Genomic DNA, 17876 nt, shown 5'->3' with positions numbered 1-17876 from the left:
AACAGGGCAACACCCCCGTTATTTTTGGTAGTGTTTTTAATTTACATTAGTAGAAATTATAAGCCGATAAATTTTAACAGACTTTATTTATTGGAGTATGGTGTAAACAGAGGTCTCACCCACTCTCCCAGCTGGAGGGGGGTGGACTAAAATCAAGACAGTAGTGGCGAAGTTAGTTTGTCAGCATCGTACAGCAAGAGTCACGCAAAAACAATCGCTCCTGCTTTAAATACTAACAGAAAATGAGGTAAAAAGGCTCCATCGTCGCAATCCTTGTAACCCTACGCATTAAGGAAAATCATTTAATGCTTCCTAATATGGAAGTGAAAGAGGGAAAAGTTCTAAAAATAACTCCTTTGAAATATAAATGTTGCTAACGTGCGTAACATTGTTGATTAAAAATAAAACTTGATAACAAATATCAAACGCACCCAAAAGACATTACTTTCCGATCCCACTAATATTAAAACTTCTTAAACTGTTGTTTTATAATCATGTTTTGTATAAATTTTTCAAATCATGTTTTCACGTTTTCAAATCATGTTTTCAATCATGTTGCGTGATTTTCAATTTTTTTTTTGGAATAATCATTTCACGTCATGAATCAATGGAAGATTCAGCTGGATAGCTACTTTTTAAAAAGTGTAGTTAAAACATTTGTTTTGATTCTTCTGATGTCAATTACACATATCTGATTTGCATGATTAGCATCAACTGATTTTCATTCGGATTTCTTTCTACTGACTATCAAATTAATCACGTATAATATAAATTAGCAAATGAGATTTATCAATCTAGAATTTCAAATTAGTAAATATATAAAAATTTAAACTAATTTTAAAATAGAATAGAAGATTTAACGTGAATTAACTGATTAACATTTTAAATGTTTGCTGTCTTCAGATTCGAAATACTACGTAAGAATAGACAGATAAAGCAGTTTTGTTGAAAACCATGATTAAATTTGAATCTCCAAATTTAATACAGGTCACAATTAGAATGCTAGTTCTATCTTTGTGGTTAAAATCATATAAATTCATATATTTCAGTCGCAGATAATTCTGAAGAAAGTTTAGTGTAATTTACATTTTCCTTTTTATTTTCAACTTTTATCACTGCAATACTACGTATGATATAAAAAAAATTAGCAAATCTGCTTCATAGGTAGTCTATGAAGGGAAATAAATTCATCAAGTTAATAAATAAATGTTGAATGGCGTTTACTTAACATTTTTGTATCTTCTATAGTCATTGTTAAAAAAAATATTTAAAGATTAAAGTACTATATTTAGAATTTTCTAAATATTACAAACCCTTCAAGATGTTTAACGTTATTGATACGTGCTTTTTATTTTATACATCAGTTTTTCTTACATTTATTGTCTATTTAATGGGATAAAAATGAGATTTATTTCATTAATATCATTTCAAATTCTATAAGTGTATTTAATAAGCATCGTTAAACTTATTAAATGTACAGCGATGCTCATAAATTCAGAAGCAGCATACTACACTCTTAGCTTTATACATATTTTAATCAATTGATTCTAAGAAAGAACACAAAAGTTTGATAATTATTTTTCTAAGACGATAATATGAAACTCAGCCTTTACAGTATAATTTATTTATTTTTTCAAACATTAATTTGTACTGTTTAAATGATTTTAACTCGAGCACAACAGTCAACTAAGAAAATTTATATCTTTATTTGACACTCCATTTAACGATTTGTTTTCTATGTTTTTATTTTTAACACTTTTGCCAAACAAAATCATCTTTTAGTTTTCTAAAATACCGAAGATCCCCTTAGCAGTATCTTTCTCCCTACAACCTTTTCCCCTAAATCCCTTTGAGAAACATTCAAACTGAGCATGCCCGCACTGACTTCTGCGCCAGAGCTGTTCCTTCACAATCTACCACCACTAGACTGCTAGGTCGTTTAAGTACAGAAAGGTGGCCCACACGTCGCGGGGAAAACGTCTTTTTGATTCCCTCTTCCCATGCTTGTCTGGAAATTTCCCCCTATTCAACGGTTTGTCAAATTCTTTTTTAAAACAAGGTTCGCAAACGTTTAAACTGAATTGGAAAAAAAATCGTCTGCATTTGAAAACGATAAAAATGCAAAGAAAATAATCGTCAGTATTTGAATTGGAAAATTAATACTGACATTTTAGAAACTAAATTATGTTCAAGAGTTGAGTTATAAATGTTGTACTTAATTGAGTACCATAAAAATCGTTATAAACTATGAGTGTTATATTTAACACAAAGTGGTTACAAAGAAGTGAACAACATTCTGCATACATTTCGAGACACGATAAAAATTATAAACTTACCAAACAGAACTAATTAAGCGCTTTGTCATTTATATCAAATGGTGTGATTCATAAATTAAATTACATATAAACAGAGAAATGTTATAACTGACATTTACGAAAAAAAGGTGTTGATTTGCCAGTAGTGCTGCAAAGTGAACTGTTTATGAATCAAAAACGAAAATAACATTTTAATTTTAAAAAAATGATAAAATTAATTTTAAACAATTACGTTTGGTGCAATATGAGCTTCTTATTTTCGAAAATGGATTAAACCATTTGACTTTGAAGTTAAAGGATAATTTAAATTTGTGTTATTGCTCATTGAGAACAAAAATTAATGAAATATGAAGTACAGTAAAAAATATCAACTCATGAGTGTGTGTACATACATTTTTGGGATTATACTAACTACGTGTGGAATTGTAACACCAAAAGGTAAGACTACGTTCTTAAAGCATGAAAATACAATGAGAAGTGAAAAAAAAATAGTGCACTATAAATCTGTATATGATTCTGCGGTAAGACAACACAGTAATTTTCAGTATTTCAATAAAGAAAGATGATTTTTTGACACATAATGGGTATAAAATGAGTCTTTACAAAATTTATGTTTTTTTTTTTTTTACTTTTTAAAATAATACGAAGAATACGTATTATGAATAGCTTTTAGTAGAGGCACCTCATAATTTCCAGACAATCATAGAGTTCATGTACAAAACATTTTATCTACATTTTTTAGAAATTTAAAAATTTATCAAAAGTTTATAGGGACACAATATTTTTAGCATTATATTTTGAAAAATATTCATCGATCCCTAACGTAATTTTGGTAACATATAATCAAATAAATTTTAAAAAAAATTACCGTTTAACTTCTGAGGTAGTTCCCAATTATTTGTCAAAATCGTTATGCAATATTTCCTTCAGACATTCTAAATTACTTATTTATTTTATTGAAATGTGTTATCAAAATAATTTTTTTTTCTACATTTCGACTAATAATTTTTTGTGCTTTGAATTTATGTATATTGCTATTTATTTTTTATTATATCTCAATATACGTTTTTCGATACATTTAGTAATTAAAATATTACTATAGCGTTAAAGTTTAAATGCACGGAAACTAGTCTTCATTTTCTATTTAGTAACATAGCAACTAATGAAACAAAAATATTTAATTGTTTTCAATTGTTTTTATTTCATATTGAACAATGCCAGACAAGTCAGTTTATATTTAACAAACACTATAAAGATATATAGAAATCTTTCATTATATAAATGTAACTTTATATTTTTAATAAAACATATTATGCAATTGCTCAAACATTTTTATATCATGTTTAAAAATATCCTGTGCTTGAATGCAATCTTCCATAAGTAAAGAATGTTGTAAAATTTTAGTAATGCAGAGAGAAATTATTTTTCAATATCAGTAAGCAATTTAGCAGTATGTCTGGCTAAATGCAGGTACTTTTTTTTAATTATTAAAGGCAAATTTTTTTGAAGAATTTTTATTAATAGAAATAATTTTCAAGTGAACATTATGATAGTATTTTTAAACATGCTTAAATATGCTTTCATTCCATTTATTGGGAATTATTCCTTATACAAAATACGAATTATTTGGTCTTTTATTAATTTATGTATGGATTCCTCTTTATTAGATTTCTCAATTTTTTCTATTCATTCCATTCATATTTTTGTTTTATAAAAAGGTAAAGCTAAGTTCTTTTTCATGAAATAATTGAAAACGAATGTGTTTTCACATATTTTCACAGAATAAGAAAAAAACAGTGGTTGAATGAATTACAAAGAAAAATTCGTTGCATGAATTAAAATAAAACTATTGTTTGTTAAATAAAAACTAAACAGTAATAACAAATTTTTAAATTTGAAAAGTTTACTTTATTTAAAAATTATTTTAATTTTTTTGGAATTAAAAAACAATTCAACACAAAACAATAAGTTATAAATCAAAGATCACAAAAGAAATAAAATGAACGAATGAGCGAGAGATCAATTTTGATTGTTATTTTATTTTTCTTATAACTTAAAAAAAATAATAAAATATCTTGTAGCTTGCCCTTTTTGTTATTAAATAAATAAAAATAATTGATAAGTCTAATGATTAAAAATTTATTTGAATTTATATTTTATCATTGTCTATGAGAGGATGTTAAAATGTTCATTGCTTACTAGACTACTGAAACATATTTTACGCAAAACTATTGTTTCAAATTGACTACTTACAAGTTCCAATCTTCTCAAAATATATTCCTATTTTTATCCGTTTTAGTACATATCAAATCATAGTTCATCGTAGTTTCGTTTCGTAATTTATATCGTTTCAGTTCATAGTAAGTTTATAGAGCTGAGAAACAAATGTATCAGAATGCTAGTGAACTGTATCAATCTATTTGAGGGGAAAACAGTGGGGTGGTAAGTATACATTTCAAAAGCCTTACAAAGTATTAAAATATGCAATTTAAAGTGAAAAAAATTAATTATAATCTATTGAAAATTCGTCTTGTACCCATCCTAACTAGCCCATCCTAATTAATCAAAGTTTACGTTTTGTCAGTTTTCAAGCTGATAAATTAAATTTGCTTTTGCACGTTAAGACTACCCCCGTGAGAAGTTAGTAACTTTAATTAACTACCATTCGTATTTCGCTTTGTTTTAGTTTCCTTTTCTTCGCTTTTTTCTTCAACGCATTGTCAGAAAAAACTGACTGACTTTTATTAATTCTGCCCTCCAGACTGTTTTTTATAACATGGTTGCGGTTCTAGTAAACTGTATTTTTCTAACAGATTAAAATTTATTTTCCTCCGATTTCAATTTTTCTATTCAAAATAGTGTAAAACTGTAATGAATGTTATTTACCTGCTAAACAATAGGCTTTTCAGTTTTTCTTTTATATATTTGTGATTTAGTTTCATTTGATGTTTTCCCCTGCTTGTAACTGATTGCCATTTCAGATTTCTTTGTGTTTTTATTTTCGTGTCCAAAATTTATTGTATTTACTATATTTAAAGAAAGTTTCATTAGTCTCTTTATGTACAGTGTGTCAAAAAAATGAACTACTCTGAATAACTTTTGATCAAATCATCGGATCCTCAAGTTCTAGAACTCATTCTTAATCCTCCAAAAAGGGTGACCTCAAATATGCTAATTAATTAGGACAGAAAATATTTTAAATTGCGAAATCAGTCACAAGTGTGTACTTTCTCTGAATAAACATACTTTTTTTTCAGCAGATTTGGATTTCTGGCACCTAAAATATAGGAAAATCAACCCGGAAAATTTTTGGTCCAAAGTTTGGACACCTCAATATTAATTTTACTTTTTGGATATTTCACCATATCACTTGAGCTTTTCAAGCAAATTGAAAATTTTTTTAACTCGGTTATAAAAAACATATATCCAAAGATAATAAATAATTATAATTTTTTCTTATTTTATTATTTACTATTGGAAAACTTTTTTGAATTGTAAGGTATGCAGTTTTTGCGTCATTTCAAGGTACGAAATTTTAAATGGCAAATTCCAAAACTGGAGCAAAAGTGATTCGATTTCTCAAGAATTATACAGCGGATTTTGTTGACATTTCGTATTTTGCTATATAAAATTTTAAGGATGTAAAAATTTACTTTAAAATTATGAAAAAAATTTTAAACCTTACAATTGTTTTCAACTACCACTAAATAAAATAATAACAAATCATAAATAATAATAGATTTTTTTTGCATGGAATTATCTTTGGATAAATGAATTTTATAAATGTGTTCAAGAATTTTTCAATTCGTTTAAAAAGTTCTCGAGTTATGAGGAAGTACGCAAAAAGTAAAACTAACATTAAGTGGTCTAAAATTTGGACCAAACTATTACGACCATTTTTCTCAGATTGCTGATGCTCTCCCCCCGCCCCCTATATTTTGAGTGTCAAAAATCCAAATTCGTAGAAAAAAGGATGTATTAATTCTGAAAAAGTACATTTTTTGTCTGATTTTGCAACTTAAAATATCGTCTACTCTAATCAATAAGCCGACCTGAGGTCATCCGTTTGGAGCATTAAGACTGAGTCTTAAACCTTGAACATCCGATCATTAGAGTAAAAGTTATTCTGGGTTGTCCATTTTTCGGCACACTGTGCAACTATTTATTTTTCCCATAAAATCTATTACTTTATTTCTTCCTTTAATATATATCTTTAGCCATCGTCTATTAAAACTTTGATATTAACATTATACTCATCACAAAAATAAGTAAATTATGATGTGTTTTATTTTTTAAAATAAATGTTCTCAAGTTCTAAGAAATACACATCAAAGTTTAAATTACCAATAATAATCCAATTGTACTTATAGAAAATAAAAGTTATTATAAATACCATAATTCAACAAATATACTTAAGGTTTTGCTCCTGGCATTTTTTAATTTGTTCCCTTTCAAATGATAGTTTAGAAACTCTTATATGTAGATCTGAATAATCAAATTTTTGAAAAATATTTAAAGAGAAAATAAAATGAAAAAAGAGCCATCTGTGTGTCTTAAACAAAATCAATGTTCATGTTTACTCTTATAAAAAAAAAAGGTTTTGCAAAATTTTGTAAAAAGATCTAGCTTGCAGGCAAATATTTTATCAAATAAATGAAAGCAGTTTGCATTGAAATCGCAGAAAATGGTAACTTTGTAACCTGTGAATGAAAAATTTTGTTCGTAAATAATATTACTAAGCACCAAATGGAATCACTTGAAGGAGAGAATACATTTTTCCGACTTTAATCACCAAAATTTAATTGATATTGATATCACAAGAAATATAAAATTTTTAAAAGTTATAGTTCTACTTTCCTTGAATTAGACAAAATTAGTTAAAGTTTTTATTCAAAATTGAGTGTATTTTTTTATTTTATTTTTTACAAAATATATTTAGAGAAAAAATAATTTTTCAAGAGATTTTTTCGTTTTGTGATACTTTTTAATATATTTATTTTATATGTTGTAAATGTATGTATTTAAGCTGGGTCGAATAGGGTATCTTATAAAAATTCTTGTATACAATATAATGCCAAGTCAATGTATTGTTTAATGCGACGTTTTAATTTTTAAAACTATAGCTTTCTCGAGTATTTTGAAATGTCTGTTTATGTAACACTTAACTGAATATTTATCAAATTGAAAATTTAATAGGATTGAGAATTTTGTTTCTCTATTAGTTTAAAATATAGTTCCATAGATGATATTTTTGAATTCATTTTGAAATATTAGATATTTTTGAAGGATAGATATTTTGAAGAAAGAAAATATATGATGAGTTTAGCTAATAAAGTATATGGATTGCCAAATTGTTGTACTATTTTTATCATACAATTTCATAAATTAGTATTTACACAAATTTTTTTAAATGATCATGCAGTTTAAAATTATTGACTAATAAATTATCCTTATTTTAATAAGGAAGTTAAAATTATTGTTTCGTTTACCAGTTTCCCAAACCTTTTCAGTGTTAATGTTAGTAAAACAGTTTTGAAATTGAAATTTAATTTTGTGGGCTATGTGTTGTTTATATCTAATCTATGCAAGAATGGCTAATTTAGTTTTTTTTATCAATTTTATTTTATTACAGAAACTATTTTCTAAATATTTTTTGTGATAACTTTGCCCTTTTTAACTCAAAAAATTATTAAATTTAGAAAAGTTCATGATTTTAAAAGAAAACTTTTGATTAAGTGTTTTTTGGACAAAAATATAACTTATACGTAAATAGAAAATCAACTATGGTATAGGACAAGAATAGAAAAAAATAACATTTAAAAATAAAAATTAACTTGATAATCAATTACATCATTTCAAGGTAAGTTCAAAAGATATTTATTGGTTTCAATCCCAGTGAAAACATAATTAAATATTTTGTTCTCCATATTGTAAATTAAAATTTTTGTCTCTATATAGTTTACATTAATATATGTAAAGAAATCAAACGCTCCATATCGTAATTATTTATTTTTTATTTCTATATAAATTACAATAAAACAAAATAATAAATTAGAAACATAATATTTGCTGTATTTGTATTTACTTTTATATGTACGAGTGGCTTATTAAATATTATATATTTAAATAATTTAAATAAGATAATTTACAGCTTTATCGATATTTGTGTTTGAAAACATAAGTCTTAAATGTCCATCCAAGACATTATTTGGACTAGATTTTATTAATTTTTAAACTTTTGCAATTGACATAAGAGCTTAGTTATTTTAATAAAAAATATAACATCAATATTAACATTAAAACAATTTTTTTAAGTTAAATTAACCATCACAATCAGATTTTTGCCTATACTTTCATTTAAAAAATATGGTTATTTTCTACTAAAAGGAGCCAAACATATATTTTTCACATACTTCAAAATTTCAAGTCATTTATTGTATTCATTAATAATCATTGTTTAAAAAAATTTGAAGTAACTGAAAATTAACTCTTATAAGAATTTTTTCCGTTTTTTTTATTTTTAATATATGTAAACAAATAAGATAAAATCTTCCAGTAGAAATCTTCTCAGTAAACAAATGGTACCGTCATTCGGGGCTACTTTGTGCAGGATTTCGCAGTTTTTGAACTTTGACATGTAAAAAAACTATGTTAATTCAAACTTTAGTAAAATTTATCGATATTATATTCATAACTGGACTCAGACGAGTGAATTTGATAAATATTGGCATTATTTGTATGTAATATTTACGAGTAATAAGTCAAAACATCCTTGCACAAAGTAGCCCCCAAATGGGGCTACTTTGTGCAGCGATAGGAATTCAGTTTAATAATCATGTTTTTAGTAAAATATTGATATAAAATTGTTAAAAAAGTTAATTGTTGACATTTTAAAGACAAAAACATCAAGATATGTAAAGATATTAGTTTGAAAATAATTTTCAGCGTTAAAAAACCATTTTTTTAAAGAATTGTTTTCTTAAAAAGAATGTTTATTTCAAAACATTTGAGTTTAAACAAAAGAAAACCATATACATTTTTAAACATTGAAATGGATGAAATTTTAAAAATAATAATTATTACATATTCATTAACATTTATAATATTGTTAAATTTGAACATAACATCCTTGAATGAACATGACAGAACTTGCTCTTCAGTTTCTTTCAAAATTACCCGATGTCTTATAAAATATATTTTTATGTGTTAAACCGTTTGATTAAGTCATTAGAAAAATCTTTGTAGAAGAAAAATAATAGTTTACCAGGAAGTTTCACGTGTTTCTTGTGAATTTTATTAGAGATAGTATTTCTGTGGATTTTGTACTTCCGAGAAGCTTCTGCAATCGACATACCACCAACAACTGCTTGCACACATTGTTGCAGCTTTTCTAAAGTTTAACACGGTAGTTTTTCGTTCCAGGTATTTTTTTATAGCGTCTGACCATTTTTCCGTCGAAAAAAAAACGAATGAAACTTTGCACAAAGTAGCCCCAAAATGCATTTTTTTTCATTTTCCATTTATTTGTTATTAATTTTCAATTTTTTTTTAACGCTAACATGATATAATTGTTTATTAATATATAAATAAAAAATTTTGCACTTACGACAATTTTTTTATCAACGTCTTTGCATTTCACAGCTAAAGTTTCTACGGTCACTTTTCGACATCCGACGTCCTCGGAAAGTTGTTGGCATGGATGAGCGAAACACACTCTGAGATTGTTTTAAAATTCAAAAAAATGTTTGTAGTAATAGAAGAGACTTCTATCTTCAAATTCCACACATTTTTAACGTGAAATAAACATAATACTGAATAGCAGCACTTGAAAAATGCCAAATTCGAATTTGCATAAAGTAGCCCCCGCTGCACAAAGTAGCCCCGAATGACGGTATTTATTAAATATTATATGCAGTAAAAGTCAAACTATATTTTAAGAAATAAGAAAAATATGTAGTGATCTTAGGTTAATTCTTTTGTTCAAAAGAATAGTAGTCCACCAATAATAATTTTTCGGTAATAAAAACGGGAAAAATAATTTCGATAATAAAAAGGGAAGAAATGTACAATTGTTATGCTCTGTTTTGGAAATTGAGAATTTTGAATTAAGAGCTATTTAAAAAATATGCTTCTAAGTACGTCAATAGATAGCGCTGTTGAACGTAAAAAATATTAAACAATAATTTTTTCTTCTATACATTAAAACATATATGTAGATTTATCTGTTGAGTATTTTTCCACAGCATGCACTACGTTGTTGAAGCAAAATATGTTTATTTTACAAATACTATTCTCAATTAGCAGCGCCACCTGTTCAGATATTTACTTTTTATTTTTGAGTTTATTTTTTCAATTTTAGGATTTCTGGTATCTTCAATTGTTTGTAAATAGTAATCGCTTCAAATTATTCATTGAATACGTTCCCTAGTGTTGTTGTTTTATTTATTAATGAGTTTTTTTATCATTTTTATTTCTAATAAAGGCACGAGTTTGAATTTATTATCATGCATTTCTATAAGAATATGCATGACTAGAATTGGTATTAAAATTAAATAGAACACATTAAGTATCAATTTTGCATTTCTTTGCATTTTATTTATTAAAGAAATCTAATTAAAATATATAATAATAATCTAATTAAAAGATTTCAATAAAATTTGAATAACTTAGAATACATTTTTTAATGAAATATATTATTGAATGCAAAGTGCTTTTTAGAATGAATACTAAGCCCTAAAATAAAAAATATATTTTTGTAGAACATTAACAAAAAATATTTTAAGTTTTATATTTAAAACTCACAGAATTTCATAAATTCTGACTGTTTTAAGCTAAATTTTCTTTTCTGACTTAGGATTTCCTTTTAGAAAAGCTAAGTTTCTTTTACCTATAAATCTTTTGAAAGCTAAACTGGATCTTATGAAAGACTCATTTTTCTTGAACATTGTTGAGGAGAAGCGAAATTGTTTCGCTCCATTTTTATTTTTTTCGAAGATTTTAAGTGATTTTTTTTTTGTTTCCCATCTAGCTTCCAAAAGAATGATGATTTTCTTCAGTGATTGATTGCTTTTGTAAAGGGATGGGGTAATTTATGTTTCAGTTTCCTGGAGAAATTAGTTTTTGATTCAATTACATACATACATGGTAATTAAAGTGTGAAAATGGTTCTTGGACTATAAGATTCTTTACCTACATGCGAAAATATGTTGATATTTCTTTTATAATCATAGGTAATTTATTATCATTTTTTGTGAAGTTTTTCTAGGAAGTTTTTCAATTTTCAATTTTTAAATTGTTTAAAAATTTGAAAAATAAAAAATATGATTCTATCAACTCTATATGACGTTTATATGTCTATCTAATAATTTCAATAGTGTTAATTCTTCATTTCATATTCTGTAAAACCATTTCAAAACACAAACAAACTCTTTAAATCATTTATTCATCAATTTTTTTCAACTGAAAATAAACAATTAATGGAATGATTTACTATTCTAGATACGGGACAAAGTGGAACACGGTCTGGATTTATTCGATATATTTTTAGCTTACTTCATTTATTTAAACAATATTTGTATTACTTTATTAATTTTGTTAAAATGAATATATTCTAATGAGAAAATAATTATGTACAGTTACAGTTATTCATCAAAGCTATTCAAGTTATTCACAATTTTTTTTATATTAAAATATTCATTGAATAATGTGTGTATGTATATGGATATTTAGTTTTTTATGCATGTTTTCACTCTTAGAATTTTCTGTAAAATTTGGAGGGTTGACCTTTAACTTATCCATCGGAAAAAAAATCTGTACCCGTAATTGTGAAATAATTAGTAAATTTGACAGTTTATTTGTGCAGTTACTATTTAAAGCTTCTTAAATCAATACGGTGGTATACACTTTTCTCCCGTGGGGCAGACTGCACCATGCTATGAGCAGAAAGATCCGAGATTCAAACCCAAAAGGTGCCAAAGAGCATCCATATCTCATGCAACTTTCTTGTTCTTTGACAGGTGGTAGCTTTACATTATTTAATCTGCTTTCACGGTTCACTCCGATTCGATAAAAAAAATCCTCTAAAGTCCGAATTAAAGAAATTTTTTTTTGAGTATAATGTTAATTTATGGTCAGATAGTTTACGAAAAAAGATGAAAGGCAGACATGTATTTTTATGGTAATAATATGGTTTTGGTAAAATTTATTGCCAGTAACGCACTGGCAATCATTTTTTACGGTCAGTAGCCTTAAAATTAGGATAGATATTTTTAGAAAGTAGCATATAAAATTTATTACAAAAATTCCCTAAAAAATGTCAAGGTTTTTTTGAGGTTTATTTGAAGTTGGGTAAGGTTACGGTTATTTTGAGGTTTATATATGAGATTGTTATATGAAGTTGACTTCAAAAACAAGCATGCAAAATCAACCTCCCAAGGTGTGTAATCAAGGTATATGAATTTGTTTTATTCTATTTGAGGTAATATTTGAGGTAATTTGAGGTAATTTTTTGGTTGATGGAAATCTACTTTTGAGCAACTATCTTGGAAAGGTTGTTTTTTTAGGTGTGCATGTAATTTTTTTACACTTCAAGCAAACAAGTACATTTGAGGTATTGAATAATTTCACTCGATTTCAACTAAAAGTATAGAAGAGCTAGATATGATGTTGATTTTATGAGGTGTAAATGAGGTTAAAGTAGAGGTTGATTAATAAGGTTATTTTTGGTGCAAAACATAACCTCACTTTCTACGTCAGGTGTGTTTTTTACATCTGTCAATCTCAAAACAACTTTAAAAACACCTTCATTTTTCGTAAGGTTTTCTTTTCTTTATTGTCTAAATTAAGTTTCATGCAATATAATTTTTATTAAATATATTTTAATGAGAAAATAATTATACTCAAGTCGCTACATTTCTTTACGAATATTCATTGAGGATTGTCTTTGCTTTGCAATAGATTTAAATATAAAGATGGATAGGGAGTCGTCGATAAATATCAATGCAAAATAGTTTGCGAAAAAATATTCAAAGCTACCAAGAAGAAGTTTGTTTTTCTGGGACTCCAATAAAGTATTCTATTCCAAAATTTCTTATGGATCTCATGAGAGACATCCGCTTCCTTGCAATAAATCTGACTTTGAAATATCTTTCAAATTCTTCCACATGAATTTTCGGTATGAATTGTTTGAGGAGCATTTAAAATAATGCAGATGAGATAGCAAAATATGCGAAAGGATAAGAATGTTAGCAAAATTGTTATGAGTTTAAGAAAATACATTCACGTTTCAAAATGCTTTCAAATATTATAAATAACCAATTGTAAAGTTTTCGAAACTGATTTACCTAGTACAAAAACACAGTTCCAATGTGTATCCATATAAAGAGAGGCTATTTTGTAAATTTCATTTTAAAGTCAATATTTGGAGTTGAATAAAAATAGTCGCTGTTTTATAATATTAACTCAGTGGTTAGAGCATTATATTGACCAGTGGTTAGAGCATTTCGAACCTCATAGAGTCTAAAACACCTTTGATATGCGTGCTCGTTAAGTCTGTAAAATCGAAAGTCCTTTGGTCGATCTCTGAGCAGTACTATGAGGACTAGAATTAGGTGAAAATTCACTTCCACTTTAGATGGAAGTCTGAAGTCGAAAAAGCCGCATGAATCAGTGGTGCTGCCATCTATCAGATGGTTCTGAGTAAGGTTGCACTTTTACTCTAGCGGTGTCCTCTTGCCAAACAATGGTACTGCTTCTTGACTTGTGAGCAAGTCGGACGGCAAGTGAGCCTCTTTTGTCCAAGGTCATTTAAAGAGCAACAAAAGTTTTAAGGATTTAATAAGGACTAACTTTAAGAATTTAATATTTTCGTTATCAAATATGTGGTTTGCTTTTTAACCCCCCCCCCTTTTTTTACATAATTGAATGGCTTGTTTCAAATTTAAATATCGGTTGACAAAACTCTTGTTACAACAAATTGAATTCAAATAACATTATAGAATAGAAAACGAAATCTTATGAAATTAAATAAATATACAATCAATAAACCCGACGCATTGAATATTTTATTCAAAAGGTTTTCTCTTAACAGCAAATAAATATTAAAAGTAAGTTTTCAACATGATTGATGATTTGTTTGCGGATTTTAAGGACAACTTTACCATGTCAGTTTTGCGAGTCTAAACTCTTTTCAATATTTGAATTTAAATTTTCATATTTATATAAAAAATGCATTTTTTTGTCTTCTTTCATTTAAGTCTGCTATTCTCATTTAAAAAAAAACTTTTGAATAGAGTTAATAAGGCGAGATAAATAAGTAAATTTAATTTTAGGCTAAAAACTAGTGCTGTCTCGTCCGTTGTGCCCTTAAATCATTTATCTGTTAAAACAGCTGTCAATACATAAATTAAAAAAAATCACCATGCTCCGTTTAAATTTACTGCTTTATTTTCTTGTTACATTTTGAGATACATAGTTACAATTATCGTAAAATGATTAATTCGTTATAGTACTTCCATCACAAGATTTCAACAAAACTTCATTCAAACTGATCGTGAAAAAAAATTACTACTAAACTATTCGTGTTAGCATTCTCTGGGTATTCCCGTTATACTTTAATCAGAATTTTCAAAATGCATTTTACATTAGATCTAAAGTGATTTTGAATTCCAATAATCTATCCCACACTTGTTGTGAATAGTTCATACCTCCGTTCAGTAGAAGCAATCAGGAAACCACAATAGAACAAATCTCGTGATAGTGTCTAGTCTATATATCTTATATAGGCACAACCTTCGTCAATTAATAATTTGCAAAACGTGTCGTATCTAATCAGAATTTATTACATAAGTAAAGTTTTATAATTGTATTCACTTTCTTTCAAACGGAATCGCAGAAAATTTATTTTATAACCATCGTTGAATGGCCGACCAAATTTTACGACTGCTAATTTTCAACTCCATGGCCTTGTAATTTTGAACCCAATCCAAAAGACAAGAGAAGTATTGGGAGATCATTGATCAAGTATTGAGAGAAACTTGCCTTCGCGGATGACTTTCTGATGGAAATAACCCGCATTTGCGTTACATGGAGCGGAAAACCCCGAAAACCTCCCACTGTTAGCGTGACGGCAAGAAAACTCTAACCCCTGATACGTCTACCACTGAGGTATTTCACGTCAGTACTGTGGATGGCGCAAGCCAGATGCGGAATTCGTATCGACTAGCCATTGTTGATATTCGAACCCGGTTTATCTCATTGGAAGGCGAACGCTCTATCCATTGAGCCTTCACGGCTCAACTTTTTATTTTTTATTTCCTAACTGTCGTTGAACAGCGGGCAAATTTTATGGGTTTACGACCACTAATGCTCAAATCCATAGCCTTGTAATTTTGAACCCAATCCAGAAGACAAGGGAACTCCTGGATGGAGTATTGGGAGAAATTTGCCTTCGTGGAGGATTTTTTGATGGAACTAACCAGCATTTGCGTTACATGGTGAGGTAGACCACGAGAACATACCATGGTCAATCTACTAACCCATGACCCATATACCACTGTGGATATTTCACGTCAGCACTGTTGTCGGAGCAAGCCGGGTGTGAAATTCGTATCGACTGGGATTCGAACCCGGTTCGCCTCTTTGGAAGGCGAATGCTCTATCTTCTGAGCCATCGCGGCTCAACTTGTTTTAATCGTATATAACAGCTAGTAATTAATAACCCATAACTGCTAATAGGCATCCAAGAGGGTAAAGAGGTATGGGCGGATCGCTCACCCAGAGAGCGAGAAGGATGCGAGATGCACATGGGAGACGAATTCCAATATATTTGTTGTAAAGCACATAATTCTTTCCCCCGTATGAAAAAAATATGAGAATTTGCCTCTTGATTCCTAGTTTCCTTATGCTCCCCAATTACGGGAACTACAGAATGAGGAAGACAGTATGGTCAGCAATAAGGACTAGCTGAATTTATTTACTAGAAAATAGAAAACTGGTACCTAGCGATCTAAAAATAGGTGAGGGAATATTACTCCGGCATTCACAATGGCAGTTCAGTGCCTAACTACTTTGCCATCGTGGCTTTATCATCGTAACTATGCGTTGAAACATATTTTATCACACAGTTTCCATATAAAGAGTTTAGTATTTTAAAGACGAATTAAGGATTATTGCCGGTTGACTTAACAAAATTCGGAACACTGTGTGATTAAATCATAAATATAAGTTTAAAATAAATATCATGCATTAATTATTAATGACATAGAATGACTCATTAGTTAAATTGATATCTACTCAAAGTATTTTTACTTTGAAATAAATGAAATTCAAATATTTGCCATTATCTGTCAGATCTAAAATGGTATGTAAAATATTTATCTAAAATTATTTATCAGATGAAGAGAGTCTAAATCATCTAAAAGGAATATTTTGCTTATTACGTGTATTTACAAATTTGGTTAAAAGTTAGAAATTATGATTATTATAATGCACACAAAGTATCAAAATTAAAGAGTTTATATTACATTCCTTCTTAGCATTTTTTAAAAAATAATCAACGAAATAATTTAACTGTTAGCAAATAAGCTGATGCTGATGTTTAATGCTGATGTTTAAATGTTTTTTTTTAAACCCAAGTGCCGTTAAGGTTTGCGGAAATAAACGGAAATAAGGTTGCAAAAGCGTTTCTCTGAAAGTACTAGTTAAAATTTTTAGTAAATAAGAATGGGAGGAATGGTTTGCGAATTTTAATTTAAACAAATTAACTAGAACTGGAAAGCATATGGTATTTGATTACTTAGTTCTTAGTTCTTGGGTGCAAGTATATCATGGATTCAGAGCGAGTCGCTTAGCTTACTTGAAATACAACAATACGTATTGTATTTTATATGAAGTATGTTAATCTGTATTAAAAAGTTTTCTTAAAAATAAATATTTTTCTTTAATAAAATGCTCAGTATTCGCAAGTTTTTAATTCTTCAGTTTGTTAAGCACAAGAAATAATTGAAATTTTTTTCTTTTAACCAATTATAAAGTCTTCAAATCATGCTTCAATGTAAAGTTAGTTTTGTCAGAACCTTACAAAAACGTATTTTCTTTAACTGGAAAATAACAATACCCAAACGAAAATTAGTTTCAGGGATTTGTTTCAGTGCTTTATTATTATTATTGTTTTTCGTGTGATCCAAATGAAAATGAAGGAACTCAAAATCGAATTAGTAATTAAACTACTCAAAACCAGAAATAATTTTAATACTTCTCTTTTTTGGGGACCGTAAAAAAATTGCCAATAATTATGGACGTCAGTAATACTTCATTGATTGTTGCACTATGTAGTTAATGGTATTCCTAGTATGGAATTTTGTAATAGATATCTAATAGTTTTAACAATAGTCAACACTGTTACGGTTCTTTTATGACCACCGAGGCATGTGGTACCTTTTTTACGTATTAAAGAAAACTAGTTCGGCTGTTTTATTTTGTAACAAAAATATAAAATGAAGTAAAAACTTACAATCAATGTTATAAACAACATGCGATAAAATTAAGAAAAAATAGAAAACA

At 27.7% G+C, this 17876-nt stretch overlaps 1 protein-coding gene across 2 annotated transcripts in view; it reads left to right on the top strand.

Moving 5' to 3' along the window:
• The window catches only part of LOC107452035 (uncharacterized), a 212979-nt gene that overhangs the window by 38217 nt on the left and 156886 nt on the right, over positions 1 to 17876 (top strand). Inside the window, exon 1 of one of the 2 annotated variants that reach the window (XM_021147065.4) lies at positions 1917 to 2753. The exons of the other annotated variant lie outside the window; for it this stretch is intronic. Coding sequence (XP_021002724.3) covers positions 2663 to 2753 — 91 coding nt within the window. The 5' untranslated portion in view covers positions 1917 to 2662. Of the gene's footprint in view, positions 1 to 1916; positions 2754 to 17876 lie in introns of those variants that run through there. 2 annotated transcript variants of the gene reach the window in all.

The sequence above is a fragment of the Parasteatoda tepidariorum genome, chromosome 6 (assembly GCF_982258835.1).
Source record: "Parasteatoda tepidariorum strain Cologne lab strain chromosome 6, Ptep-v5.0, whole genome shotgun sequence".
NCBI classification, from domain to species: domain Eukaryota; kingdom Metazoa; phylum Arthropoda; class Arachnida; order Araneae; family Theridiidae; genus Parasteatoda; species Parasteatoda tepidariorum.
Note: the sequence above shows the minus strand (reverse complement) of the source record. Positions and strands in the feature narration are given on the sequence as shown.